General features: G+C 41.2%; 1 protein-coding gene across 4 annotated transcripts in view; it reads left to right on the top strand.

The window, feature by feature from the left end:
* dlg2 (discs, large homolog 2 (Drosophila)) overlaps positions 1 to 13,983 on the top strand; it is a 133,987-nt gene extending 120,004 nt beyond the window's left edge. The window contains exons 20-26 of one of the 4 annotated variants that reach the window (XM_062405437.1): positions 204 to 254; positions 1,559 to 1,660; positions 5,674 to 5,697; positions 6,342 to 6,514; positions 6,616 to 6,725; positions 9,534 to 9,625; positions 10,516 to 13,983. In XM_062405437.1, coding sequence (XP_062261421.1) covers positions 204 to 254; positions 1,559 to 1,660; positions 5,674 to 5,697; positions 6,342 to 6,514; positions 6,616 to 6,725; positions 9,534 to 9,625; positions 10,516 to 10,622 — 659 coding nt within the window. In that variant the 3' untranslated portion in view covers positions 10,623 to 13,983. The remainder of the gene's footprint in view (positions 1 to 203; positions 255 to 1,558; positions 1,661 to 5,673; positions 5,698 to 6,341; positions 6,515 to 6,615; positions 6,726 to 9,533; positions 9,626 to 10,515) is intronic. The other 3 variants (XM_062405439.1, XM_062405440.1, XM_062405441.1) reach the window with 3 other exon arrangements.
* Positions 13,984 to 15,393: the final 1,410 nt, after the last annotated feature.

The raw sequence follows: 15,393 nt of genomic DNA, 5'->3' as shown, positions 1-15,393 counted from the left end.
CATTTATCAAGAAAAGGTGCTGCATTCGGGCCATATTATTAACCGGTTATATAATAAGACATCAGTTTGATAGACCATCACCACAGAGACGTGCTGTTACATATGCTGCCATGCATGTGGCTTCAACAAGGCATGTTTTCTATGTCACTAATCAGCATTTGTCCAAATACTGTAATAATATTTTCCATTGTGTACCCCACCAGGGAGTCAAGATGAAGTGATCCTCTCATATGAGCCTGTGATGCGGCAAGAAAGTAAGTCTTTGTTTCTGACTGTGTCATCCAAGCCCTCCCTCAGCATACTCATGGACAAAAACGCTCACACTCTGTGTTGGCCTGTGTAATTGATAGTTCCAGGCAGGGAGATATTTATTTTATTTATATTATTTATATTTATTCAAGTCTCTCACGTCAAGGCTTTGAATGTTTCTCGAATCAGTTTGCCAGCTTTGAACGGTTCATGTGATGCTCTGTATCAAATTTGATTAAGCTTGACACAGACAACCCATGAGCTCACACACAAACCCCAGCATGAGATGAACCTGATCCCATGCATTTAACAAATCATTAATAGCCTAGAATGGTATTCACAGAGTGCGGATCTGTTTATCCAGATCCGCCCCAAAATCAAGATCAATGAATTAATCTATAAAATGTGAAAAGAAAACAGTTTGAAAGCTAGCAGCAGTGTGGCAGCAGGGAGGAATGTGCATGTTAATATGGAGCAGCAATATTCAGAGATATAGGTCATGGACTTATATGATTGGATGGTGTATGAGTCCCATGTCTGTCTAAATGAGCTCAATGCTCCATTTAGTTAAAACAAAGAATAGCAATGAAAATAGAATATCTTAGATTAATAATAGATTATTCATATTACATCTATGAATTAAATCACATACATTAATTTAAATTTTGTTAGATAACTAGTGTCTCTTTTGATAGTCTGGTTTTAAAACGTTTTTCTTGATGTCTTGTTGGTTTGATTAGAGATTTGAACTTTGAAAGATTGGTCATATGCACTATGCAGGGAGATGAATTATATATACTGTTAGCACTGAGCTTTATTTTAATATTTCTTACAAAATAATTTCACAGGGTTGTACTTGTATAACCGGTGTAACAATAAACATCTTGAATCTTAAATCTATTTTTCACTTGTTTCAGAGTAACATGGTAAGCAACAGACCTGCAGTTAATGTTGTCAGTTAATAGAGCATCACCAAAGAAGCTTTCAACCCACTTTTGTAAATTATTATATTTGCATATTAAATCCTTAAATATATTTACTGAGTCCCACCAATGAGGCCAAAGAGAAGCTTCACCATGGGAAGGATACCATTTAAATAGTGTGTTTCTTTCATAGATGACGCTGCTTGATGTTACAGAAGGACACATACTATTTTCCATATTGAGTGTTATTATCCATACTTGGTATTCATAGTTCTGTTTTGTACACAACCAGTAGCTGCATCTCACCTGAACACCATTCAAAACACAAGTTTTGACTTTTGAAAACATTTGTAAGAAATATTGTCTGTCTCTGTTTCTGCCTGCAGTTAGTTATGCCAGACCTGTCATCATCCTCGGGCCAATGAAGGACAGAATCAACGATGATCTAATATCAGAGTTTCCAGACAAGTTTGGCTCTTGTGTACCACGTAAGTTATAGCAGGACTTTATTTTGAAAGGACAACAGTGAACCACAGGTACTATTCTAGTGCATTGTACGTGATATGATGTGACACTAACAGTGTGTCGAAATGGGGAAATGACTGCGTTTACTGATGTGCTAACTTCATCACCTGTGGTCGTGATCATATCCAGTGTCGTCAGTGGGATGTTCCATTGCTGATTAACATCATTCACTCATCCAACCAGTGTTTCCTCATATGTCTCTTACTGTGTCATCATTGAGTGAAAACATGTTAAATTAGATTAGAGCTTTTTTGCCCTTGGTTATTAAATTAACATATATATATTAACATCAAAGAAGAAAAAGCTCACAGCACCCCAAATTGAAAACTAAGTCAAAACAGTGAAGCAGCCAAAAGCTATGTGTTTAAACGCAGGCATCTGGATTCCAACTGCACACACGACACACTGATGTGAACTGGCGATCGCTAATAAGGATCCTGATGTGGGGGTGCCAGTTTATATTCCATCACTTTGGTTCAGCTTTCACTTTGTGACACCTGAAAGTCAAACTCTCCTAATTATCTTGAGAAACTTGAGACAATTGTCACTATATTATACTGATATCATATTTTACTTATTGTTAGAAAACACATACAAACATAGTAGGTATGATACTGAGTATGTTGAGCATCAATCTTAATGTGAGATATAATACAGGAATATTAAACAGCTAATGTGTTTTTAGTTGATACTGCCTCCTGACCTCCTCCATGCAGATGCTCAGTGTCTATAATATACAGCGGATATAAAGAATCTTGGGGTAATAATGTAATTCTGATGACACAGAAATAAAATTGCAATTTAAAGAATGTGATTTATTGTACACATGATCTAGGTTGCTACTGTGGTGCACTTTTGGAACACTGCAGGGGCATTGGTGAGTCCGAAAGGCATCACCCGATACTCAAAGTGTCCTAGCGGGGTGTTGAAAGCAGTCTTCCACTCGTCCCCCTGTTTGATCCTCACCAGGTGGTAGGCGTTGCGGAGATCCAGTTTGGAGAGCACTGCAGCCTCATGTAAAGGGCTGAAAGCAGCGTCGATCAGGGGGAGTGGGTACTTGTTTCTAATAGTGATGTTGTTAAGACCGCGGAAGTCTATACATGGCTGTAAGGAGCCATCTTTCTTTTTAACGAAGAAGAACCCTGCTCCCACCGGGGATGAAGAGGGCGTGATGAGTCCTCCTCTGAGTGCCTCCTGGATGTAGTTCTCCGTCGTCTCTCGGGCTTGGATATATTGTAAAGGCTGCTGGAGGGAAGTGTGTGTCCCGGAAGGAGAGTGATGGCACAATCATAGGGTCGGTGCGGGGGTGGAGTAAGGGCCTTGTCCTTACTAAACACCTCCTGGAGGTCGTGGTACTCAGGGGGAACCAGAGATAGGTCTGGAGGAGGAGGAGATGGAGGAAGAGAAGCTGACGGGCTGGCTGAACGAAGGCAGTTGGCGTGGCAATGTGTACTCCATCCGATCACCACGCCTCTCCTCCAGTCGACGTGGGGATTATGGAGCTGTAACCAGGGCTGACCCAGAACCAGCGGAGAATGAGGCGAGGAGATAACCAGGAATTGGATGATCTCCCGGTGATTACCTGATGCCACCAAGGTGAGGGGTTTGGTTTGATGGGTTTTCCTGGCCAGGTGTCGACCATCCAAGGCACTAACCTCTCTAGGTTGAGGGAGGAGAGTTAGCGGAATGTTGTTCTGCGTGACCAGGTCCGTGTCAATGAAGTTCTCGTCCGAACCAGAATCCAATAGAGCCTTGAGGGGAAGGGAAAACTCATTGGAAAACAGTCTTGCCTCTAATAATGTCTGGAGGGAGTAAGAGACTTGGAGGACTGAGTGTGGCTCACCAGGATTCCCTCCTCTCCTAATGAGCCTCCTCGTTTGGCCGGTGGCGGCAGGAGGAGCGAGTGTGGCCGGGCTGACCACAGTACAGGCAAAGCCGCTCCCGGAAACGCCGTTCTCTCTCAATAGCCGTTAGCCGGGCCCTCCCAACCTGCATGGGCTCCTCCGTGGCCTCCCTGGAGGGGGAGCTGGAAGCAGGATATGGTGGAGGAGAACTGAATGAGGTGCGGGGTAGTGAAGCTGGGGTCTGCTGGCGCCCTGCGCGCTCTCGCTTTCTCCCGGTTATCAAGTCTGATGGCTAGGGAAATTAAATCATCGAGGGAATCAGAGTCATTTTTAGCTGCTAAGTCATCTTTAATGTTATCCCTTAGACCATGCGAAAACATGCTCTGCAGCGCGAGCGAATCCCAGCCGCTCTCCGCAGCGAGAATGCGAAACTCCACGGCGTAATCTGCCACAGAGCGTGTCCCCTGTCGGAGCGAAAGCAAGCGAGTGGCTGCCTCCTTGCCCCGAACTGGGTGGTCAAAAACCATCATTTCTGCTTGAAGCTGATCAAATGAAAAATTGAATAGTGAGTCTCGATCCCACAGCGCCGTGGCCCACTGCGCAGCCCGACCCGAGAGGAGACTCACAACAAAAGCTATTTTAACACGGTCATTATCATACATACGGGGCTGGTTATCAAACACTAGAGAGCCCTGGAGCAAAAAGCGCCGACAAGACCCCAACTCACCGGGGTAACGTTCTGGGGTGGGGATGTGAGGATCCCGGGTGGACGCCCCCGGAGGGTCGGAATGCGTCGGGCTGCTGGTTCTCCCGAGACAGAGCCGGAAGAGGGATTAAGCCGCTCGTTAAGCTGCGTCAGCAGGACTCCTACGGCGTTCACGGAGGCTACCAGTCCGTGGAGCGTCTGGTCATGTTGTCCGAGCAGGCTCCCTTGTACTGTGATGGCGTGGCGAAGTTCCTTGGACTCTGCAGGGTCCATGTTTTAATGGCCAGTTCGTTCTGTGACACCTGAGGTCTCGAGAGGGACCCTGGAACAGAGTCAACACACAGAGCACGGTGGTGGTGCGTTCAAGGTTTATTGATCGTAGGAGACAACAGAATTGCGGGTCCGCTGATGGCTCCGTGAGGTCTTCAGCGTGGTGGTAGACAAGACCGCTGAGAGCTCCGTGAGAATCTTCAAGGTGGTGGTAGACAAGACCGCTGAGAGCTCCGTGAGATCTTCAGGGTGGTAGTAGACGAGACCGCTGAGAGCTCCGTGAGATCTTCAGGGTGGTGGTAGTCAGGACGGCTGAGAGCTCCGTGAGATCTTCAGGGTTAAGGAAGACACGAGGGTCCAAGGGTTAATTCCTGACGCACAGAGGGAAAGACACGGGGGTTAGAATACAGGGTTCTAATCCAGAGCTAGTTAACTGAGCCGAGAACGAATAACTACCACTGTAGTAACGAGGACGAACTGGCGATGACTCGCAGCACAGCCAGGGCAGATAAAGCCCGGAGTTGATTGGTGCAGGTGCGCCTGGAGAGCCGGGTCATCACCGGGATGTGCAGCACCTGTGGAAAAGGAGAAACGAGAGGGGAGGGGCACTGGAGGCACAGAGGAACTGTGACAATTTAAGCAGGATTATACAAAAACTACTGACCATGAAATGCCGTGGAGGGGTCGAGCTTGACCCAAGGAAGAGCCGGTTCAATTTTGATGTAGATTTAGAAAGTGAGGCAGATACAGGACTTTTTTTTTTTCACTTTCTATACCATTGCCAGCTTGCAAGCGTTCATCAACTTTTACATTGATTTCTCAGAGAATAGAGAAGGGCGCTGATCAGCCTCGTTGAAGGTACAGACTCTACTGAGTGCTAATCTAGTTTGAAAATGTTTTGTAAGAGGAACCTGCCCATGTAACTTGATGTAATGCTGCCAGAGTTGTATAAATGGTGGGACAATCATTTTCTGAAGTTACTGATTGTCTGGTTAGTTTATTTGTGTGTGTGCTACGCTTTGACCAATCCAGACAGCCTCCCCTCACTCTTCTGTGCATTGTGTAACACATTCTCCATCAGCCAAAAAGTTTTTATTTTGCATGTTATGATTTACCCATCTCTTTTATTTCAATTTGCCTTTTGAACCGTATAAAGCTGCTGTCAGTTCAGGGTACCAAGGTGAGTGGATTAGCTGAATAGATTCCTTCATCCTTTCATTTAGAAAATTAGTAATTTATCCCCTTAAATGCTTATAAATCCTCACCCTGCCCTTTTTAGTCGTTTTGTAGCACTTAACCGCACTTAACTGCTCTGTATTGAGGTGCCTCCACACGTTTAAAAACATTGTTTGAGTTCCCATTTCCCCTCTGTCTTTCTAAAAAACACCTAACATGTGAGTTGATATCTTTAAAGGTAAACATCACTTTGAGTATTCAGGATTTTTGCTATAAAGAATGACCATGCTGTGGTTGCCAGTCAGGATAAGTAGGATAAGTTTTTATAGTGCACAACAGAAGGGCACTGTCCTGGCCACATGTAAAACATCCTGTTATGGATGAAAGTTGTAGTTTTTTTTGGAATGCATGGTGTCAATTCACTCTGATATTATCAGTGATGTGACATAATTTCCACCATTGCTGTATTTGTTTGTGATAACAATATTATATAAAAAAAGACTTTCAAACACTGCTATGTGTTTTATAGAAAGTGATGATTTAAAGTGTTAGGTTTTGTATGGAGCATCACTTACAAGTTGTAATTCATATTAGTTATTTCATTAGATTTATTATTAATACAAACATATTTCCCTCCTTGCACCAAAGATACCACTCGGCCGAAGAGGGACTACGAGGTGGACGGGCGAGACTACCACTTTGTGATGTCCAGAGAGCAGATGGAGAAGGACATCCAAGAGCACAAGTTTATTGAGGCGGGACAGTACAATGATAATCTTTATGGAACAAGTGTCCAGTCGGTGAAATATGTGGCTGAAAGGGTGAGCCTCTTAATGCATGCTTAGTGCAGCTTTCACATTATAACCTGAGAGATCACTGAGTGCTTAGTGTGTTGTTTAAAATTGTGCTGCCTCTGTCTTAGGGAAAACACTGCATTCTGGATGTGTCTGGAAATGCCATCAAACGACTACAAGTAGCACAACTCTATCCCATCGCCATCTTCATCAAACCAAAGTCTATTGATTCATTAATGTGAGTAATCATATATGTTAACTGACTCTACATTTCTCTATATAAATAAAAAAAAAAATAATAATAATAGGCAGCATATAAACAACTGTCAATTTTTTTTTAATATAGTTTAAGCAGCAGTGTGTTGGGTTAGTGTGAGGAATATTTAATCAGAATCAGAAAGGATTTATTGCCAAGTAGGTTTACACCTGTCTGGAATTTTCTTTGGTGGAAAGGTGCATACATTGAACATAAAACGTAAAAACACAATAAGTACTTCACATAAGAAAGAAATAACTATATATAAAACATAACAAAAATATAAACAAGATATAAAAAGTTAAATGCAAAACAGGAGTGAAATTTGAATGTGCAATATACTGTTATGTGTGTTAATAAGACAGAATTTAGGCGTGGGGGAGGGATAAGAGTCCAAGTCAGGTGGGGGGTCCCGGGCCTTGTTGATAAGGCCAACTGCACCAGGGAAGAAGCTGGTCTTGTGGCGGGAGGTTTTGGTCCTGATGGCCAGCAGCCTCCTGCAGGAGGGAAGCACCTCGAAGAGTTTGTGACCTGGGTGGGAAGGATCGGCCACAATCTTGCCTGCATGCCTCAGGGTCCTAGAGGCAAACAGGTCCTGTAGAGATGGCAGGTTGCAGGCGATCACCTTCTTAGCAGAACGGATGATACGCTGCAGCCTGCCTTTATCGTTTGCGCAGGCAGCAGCGAACCAGATGGTGATGGAGGAGGTGAGGATGGGTTCCTTCTAAAGTCTACAACTATCTCCACTGTTTGAGATAGTTGTCAACCTGGAGCATTGAGCTCCAGGTTGTTCGGATCACACCAGGTCACCAGATGGTCAATCTCCCACCTGTAGGCGGACTCTGGGGGGGGGCTCTGAGGTGGGAAGTTGTGGAAAGGCGCAGGCCTTTGCTGTGGTGGGGAAGGTGCAGTTGATGGGCTGGAGGGTGGTGTCATGGGATGGTGTCAGGACTGTCCCATCGTCTATCAAAGTGACAGTAAAACTCATTAAAGTCATTGGCCAGGCATGAGTTGTTAGTGGAGTGGGGGGCTCTAGGCTTACAATTTGTAATCATCTTCAAGGCTGGCGCATGCTTCTGCAACTGCGTCTGCGGCTTTTCACGCCACTGTGTCGAAGGACTCGTTGTCATTCATGCTTATCCAAGTGTTGCGCCTGTTACAAAGCAATTCCCTACACGAACACTAGGCGGAGTCAAGTTTTTTGTCGAAGACGGCCTTAGAGACGCCTTCTTTGTGTGTGGCAGTCAGTGGTCATACTTTTGGATCTGTTCTGCCAAACGCACTTCTATTTGGTCCATATTCGTTCTTCTAAATATTCAGTTGTTTCTGCCGGTATTATGGGGCATGAAACCGAAAATGCTACCCCGGAAAGGATGTAGTTAGCAGACCAATCACAGCCTTGCGGGCTCCGTGAGGCTCGCGGAGCTCTCCCGTATAGTTAGAAAAATTGGGCGACGCATGTAAGCACGTAAGAAGGGATACATAAGCACGTAAGGGGCCCTGAAGGGTTTGATATAATTATAACAGTAGATTTACTTCGATTGGTTTAAAATATTGGAGGAGAATCACCGCAAATCACTTTGGCACTCACTTGTTGGTGCACAGGCTTAGTCCATGCCTCTGGGCACTGGAATCCAGGAAGTGACAAGGAGCCGTCTCCGTGACGCTCCTACTACTCTGATAGTTGCTAAGCAAAATGTTCTCTTCATGAAAGGCCTTGACACAGCTGATGCCATTTTGGCCATTGGAGAAAGGAATATGATGTTCCTGCTATATCCAAACAATGTCCTGTTGGTGTAAACATTAGGTTCCTCGCAACCAAAACAATGAAACAAAACAATGTCAACAAAGTCACTCTGTCCGACCTCCAGAACTTATCAGACAGCTGCTTGAAATCTATGTGATGTGAATGAATCTAAGGAAATTAGGCCTTAATATGTAGAAGTTAGAAATTAGATCAGGTTTAAAGTATAGTATATTGAATGTCACAAATCCACACTCATTATAACAGGCAGCAGCTCTTAGCAGACCTTTTATCAAGGCAGGTGACTAAACACCCATGTGACACACACATTCTAATGTCAAGACCAAACATTAGGAATGAAAAGGTCATTATCAAATCATCTGTGTGAAGGCCCTTTATCCGGCCCAAACTGTTCAAGGCCCCCCTCCTGTCTTTATTGCAAAGAGTACAGTCAGACCAACACAACAGCTAAAAATGTTGAATCCTAACAGTTTCTCAGAGTACCGTCGTTTAGCTTCTCCCACCTTCTTGCTAAACCCGACTCTATAAACCTGACTCTGGCTCCAATCCTGAACCCCTCTTCCTTTTCCAACCTTAACTTTTTGAGTTTGGATGTGGTTTGTCATTATTGTAAATCACCCTGGTGCGTGATGGAACACAGCTGTCCTCACAGAAGCTGATATAGAGTTCTCCTCTCTGGTCGGGCATTTAATAAATTGTTTATATTTGGGGAGTTCACGGGTGAGATTTCCATTGTTAAACTCGCAGAGAACAATAACTAAAGAGTCCGGGTTAGTCCGATCCACACACAGTATCTGATCAGAGAGCATGCGTTGAGCCTCTTGCACGTTTGCCTACGTTAGCCTGCGGTGTTAACTCTCCTCATAACATCGCGCATCAAAACACCAAGGCAGCCGTCCACTGTGCCATCTTAATAATAATAATAATAATAATAATAATAATAAATATTTGAATGCACTGTATTTTCTGTTAGAGACAGAATCCTGTGTGGGTCTGTGATATTCTGTTTCCTCTTCCCTCTGCAGGGACATAAATAAGAGACTGACAGAGGATCAAGCCAAGAAGACATTTGACAGGGCAATTAAGCTGGAGCAGGAGTTTGGTGAATTCTTCACAGGTATGATATTGAGTAACGGTCAAATATATATAATAAAAACTCTGAATTCCAACTTACCATAGAGAGAAAGATTGTTATATATCTTTTTTGAGATGGGTAGAGTATACGAATGACTTAATTTGAATGAATTCTAAGAAAACCTATTGTTAAAGATTTAAAGTGTGATACTCACGGCCACTAGCTGCTGCGCTAACACCAGAAACTTAGGCCATGCAGAATAATATTCATAATTTATATAGCACCTTTCAAAACCGCCATTAGAAATTACTTCAAAAAGTGAACACAATAAAAGAAGCATACAAAACAACAAGCAGCGGAAATATTGCTAAATTTTTAAAAGGTGATTGCAAAAAAGTATTAGAGAAACATAAAAGCTAAACACAATCATATAAAAGCCAAAATTCGGTAATTACACCTTACTTAAGAAGATGGTGGTCTAATAACCATTGTCAACTTTAGTGTTTAAATAAAACATTTTAAGTTAGTTGCACCTATTCAGTATATAGCACTTACATGTTTCTTTTAAGCTTATGTGCTTACGTGATTCATGCTGTTAAATTGAATGCTCATATTCTAATTATTCTATTAATGTTGAGGAAGGTAAGCTCGTGTTAAACACATAGCATGTATGTGATCCCACCACATTTTCTTCTTGGGGTAAATGTTTGGTTTGTAAAAATCTGAAACAGTCCAGTAGACATTAGTGTTAAATATTAGATGAGCTTATTCACAGGGTCTTGTTTAACTCTACCACCAGAAATGTCATCATACACACCAACATTTGACAACTGTGAGGCATCATGAATGTATAGATGTATGTGTGGCTGTAACTATGTTTGATCTGCCTGTTCCATACAAATTTCCACAATATGGTTCCCTTTACTTTGCAGCCCTGGTTCAAGGAGACACCTTAGAGGACATTTATAACCACTGCAAACAGGTCATAGAGGAACATTCAGGACCCTATATCTGGATCCCCTCAAAGGAGAAACTATAAGAACTCTTCACTCTGGAAAGGAGTCTGCACTACAAGAAAATAGTAACACGTTGTATCATACAATAATTTATGGCGATGAATAGTCTTCATAAATAATAATTCTGATTCTGTTTTTTATTATTATTTTATTCTATTTTTCTCTTTTGTTCGGTCACTGCTTCATTTTTCACTCAACATGAATGTTCCTGAATGTAAATGAGTGTTAGAAATTGTTACGTCTTAAAACTTCAACTGTTTGTGTATTTGCTGATTTTTATTTGACAAAAAGGAAAAGAAATGTAAAGGAAGTTAAATAAATATGGGTTTGTATCCGTGACGGCACTGTGTAAAACTTCAAGCAGGAAACTGGAGGTGTTTCATACAATGCAAATGTCTTTGCTTTGCTAATGTAGGAAGGAAACTCGGTATTCGAACTATAACACTCTCCCCTTCATTTCACATTGCAAATAATCATGTAAAGTTCATTGTTTTTTCCGATTTTCTGTGTACTTCCTGAACACAGCTTTTGTCTTCGTTTACACTGCCATTCCATCTTTGAATCACTGTATTTATTTCTCTGACTTGACATGAACATGTGTAAGAATTTTTTTTTGGTCACTGTAAAATGTTGATGTGTTGTTTTTTATTTAAAAGCAGACATTTCTTATTCAGCTGTTGCATTGACAATTATAAGTAAAAGGGAGAAAGCTGCTATCTGCATTGGAGATGTACCACTATATTTTGCTACTTAAATTGCTAGAGAGCACAAAAGCACAGAGTTATTTATTATTGAAAATATAACTTTGATTAAAAGGTCATTTACAGAGCATATTTTAATGAAGTGATGTAGTATGTTGTGATTGTGTTAGGATCGATGGGAATATAATGCTGAAAGAGACATTTAACGTTCCAGAGGTTTGAAGACTTGGAGAGGAGAGGGCAGTGTTTGAATTTAATACTAACACACATTTTGTCTCACGAAACTAACAGCAAGATGCAGATAAGTCTGAGTATTCTGTAGCAACACTATACAGAAAATAAGGAAGTGAAATACTTTAAAAAGGTGAGTTTTTGAAGAGGAAGTGATTCAAAGGTTTCGACAGGCAGGCTGCTCCAAATCTGCTCTAATGACCTGAAGCTGCTCTTCCATTAATATATAAAATATATATATATTGGTGTTTTCCCATACTTTTTCCCCACAGAGCTGCAACGGGGGGACACTTACAGAAGAAGGGAGTACTGCAGCTTTGTATTAATATAAACCTTTGAACATATTTTTGCACAGAATGGAGACTGGATTCACTCACATTTGAATTCCATAATATCTCGCAATGAACAGTGTGAGCATGAGGCTAGGAAAAGCAGTTTAAATGCTCATCTGGGAACCTGACTATGTCTTAAGATGGGCCAAAATGTAACTAATGATACTGATAATGCAACAAGGTACTAACAAGTTATCAGTGACCAGACAGTGAATCTATTGAAAGCTTAAGTCATGGCTTGTCTGATCTGTATAAGTAGAGACATGAGCCGAACACCTGACAGGATGATAGAGATGGTCCTGAATCTGCTGCACAGACCCCAGACATCTGAATACAGCTGTCAGACATTCATTACTATTTGTTTTAGAAGTGGGTGAGCCCTGATGATGAGCATATGGTTAACAGACCCAGCACGATACAGTGTGTTGACTGTGTATGTGTTTACTCACCATTTGCTTGCCTTGTTTGAAAGGGCATACAATATAGTACCTCGCTTTATTCAAAATAAAAATCCATTATGTACTTTAAGCACTTGGAATGACTAATGCATCTATCCATTGTGATGACCTCCCTGTTTTGTTTAGCTGCAAGGCCACTGGCTTTTAGATTCCCATGGCGACAATTTGTGTGTGATGTATATTCTAGTATTAATGCTATTTGATTTAGACAGCATGTTTCACCCAACCTGTTACCTGGTAAATATCCTACTGACATTTATTGCAGGTATGTTTCTAATCAATGGGACATTTCTAAAGTGCACTTATTGATACTTGTGACAGAAATGGGCACTGTATGCTAAAAGTAATGAATACAACTTTAAAAACAAATATAAATCACATCCGTTGTTTATTGTGTGAGACGGCATAGGGACCACCTGAGGAGACTGAACTCTGACCTGCTTGTATGGACCATATACTGTACTTGTCATCCACTGATAACACACTGAACAAACACACCTCAGTTTACAAATGAGTGTGGACTTTCAATTTTTATGTACAAATAAGATCATCTTTCTCTGCTCCCTTCTCATAAACTGCTTGAGATTTGTAGCTGATAGAGCAAATTTTTTCAGTTGTGATATGTGTAGATCAATGCTTGTGTTTCCAGATATCTGCCACCATTCTTTTGCAGACTTTCCATAGCGTATATTGATCACCACTTGCCTTAACAGACTAGGTTTACTCTATATATCAAAGACGAAAGCTTATAAATGTACTTTTTCTTTGAGGATGAAAAATGTTATTTAATATTCCTTCACATCTACAATTGAGTGACAGCTGAATTCAGAACATGTCTTATTGCTGAGGGTGACTGCCTTGAAATTGTAAAATTAAAAGGCTGAAGACATTTTATAATTTATAAATCTATCTAAAAAATTTCCATTCATGTCCCAACAAGAAACGCATTTTAAAATGGGGGTTCAGAAACACCTTAATACTTTGGCTCTTGCTCTTGAGGTCTTATTGGCCAGCAATATTTCATGTGAAAAAAAATGTATCTTGGCTTGATACTAATGCAAAACTAATACAATACTTCCAAAGTGACATTTTTTTAATTGTGTGGAAATGTAAAGGATGTCTGACCTATGCATGTTGCAACAGTCTTTTGTGTCTCGTGGATGTGCAATATTCAACACAACTGGAGCATTGAGGTAGCCTACCTGCTGTCTTTTAAGATTTGATCCAACTGCAGATTTTAAACATTCAATCAGACTTGTGTCAATTTTTAACCCAAATAAAAACACTGTTGTAAGAGGTGGTGTCCAAGCAATGTGTTTTGGTTACCCCAATTATTATATACTGTACCCTTTAAAGTGTAGTTGTTAATACTTGTTAAATAATGATTTTCTTATTAAATAACCCACAAACAAGTTTGTTTTAAACAAATTTAATTGAACCCTTAATTTCAACATGGTGGCTGTTCTGCACACGTGAGGCAGTATTCATGGGTCTCCTGCTTTTGTTCAGTTTTGTTTTTAAACCTTCAGCTGTGATTAATAAGTCTGTGGACTAAGAAGATGAATTATTATTAAGGACTCGTAGCACGTGCTTTTGTACTTTGTGTGTGTTTATGCAGAAAGTCTGAAGAGTACCCTTCTGTGGTCATTCTGCTTCGGATTATTGAACATTGCAAGCCAGAACTGTTCGCGAAGATGGACAACAATATCCTTCATGCAGTCGTCCACCACCTCGGCCTCAAGGGGCTTATCACACAAGGAGGTCCTCATGGAAATGGTGGCAACCATGAGAGGGTGTCCCAGTAAAGCCTAGTAAAGATGTGGAAACGTGGCAGAGCCTAGAAGATGAGGCCGGTCAGAGACAAGATCCAGCTTTCACAAAGAAAGAATCTGTAGGCTCCACAGCCACTGGACTTAGACCTCCAGGAACTTATCAATCACAGGTGTTCTTATAACATCACAGTTAAAATTAGTTAAATGATTAACAACAGCTTTGGAACCTGTCTTATGATAGACTCTCAGAGAGATAATTAGGACAATAATGCACTGCAGTTAGTACAACTTGATATTCCTATAAGAACAGTGACAGATGTATAAAGTCCTGCTGGTAAGATCAGGTTCATTGTACAGAATTATAAAGAACCACAACATTAGAAAAGCAGAACCACACAAAGGCCTCAAGTTGCAGCACAGTTTCTATATGTTCACCCTCATGGAGCTGCTTTGGAATGAACTGGACTCAATATTGATTTGACATTCATTCAGTTTAGACTTGCTTGCCTGCTGCACCTAAGACTTAAAAGGAAAAATAAATCATAGTCTTTACTGTGTCAGGCAGCGGCAGGAGTGACCCAGGAGTCAAAAGCCCAAAGAGTAGGATATATGGATAGATTAATAAATGGTTCAATAAATCTCTACATATGCAAAACATTTGAATGGCTAATGCTCTTATTTTCTTACAGACATATATACCAAATGCAGAGCATTGGTAGCCTGATGAATTATATATTGAAATAGTTTCTGTCCTCCTTCCCAATAGTGTTGAAATGCTCAAAGGTGACCAGCAGAGGTCCCCATTAGCAGAGGTTATTGACAGAACCTCAGATTAAACCAATGCATTAGTCAAATCCCCTGACTTTCTATGTCTTGAATGGCTGCTTTTAAATTCCACAAAGATCCAGATGTATAATGACTTGTAGCTAAGTAAAAGTAATTTATCAATTGCATTTTTGTAGAGGTTACATTCTTTTTATGGACAGGTCCTTATTTTGAGCCACTTTCTTTCAGTATTTAAATTATCTTGCATCTTTTATCTCTATGCTTGTAAAGAGTTGTTGGGACATGGTTTTTGTTGAACAAAAGGCCTCCTTTTTGGCCTTCATGTGTAGCCAAAAGCCTGAAACCACATGGTCTCTTTGTTCTTGAGAAAGCCAAGGAACTCAGTCTCCCAGGATGCATCAGGTTCCATTGTTCTGGAAAAGGCCAGAACACAGGGAACTCACTCTCCCAGGATTCCTCAACTTCACACAGGAGTGTGAAAAACCACAAGTGTCCGCTCAAATTGGTCACTCTG

Source organism: Platichthys flesus, chromosome 15, assembly GCF_949316205.1.
Source record: "Platichthys flesus chromosome 15, fPlaFle2.1, whole genome shotgun sequence".
Classification (NCBI taxonomy): Eukaryota; Metazoa; Chordata; class Actinopteri; order Pleuronectiformes; family Pleuronectidae; genus Platichthys; species Platichthys flesus.
The sequence above is the reverse complement of the archived record's forward strand: the minus strand, read 5'-3'. Positions and strand labels throughout refer to the sequence as shown.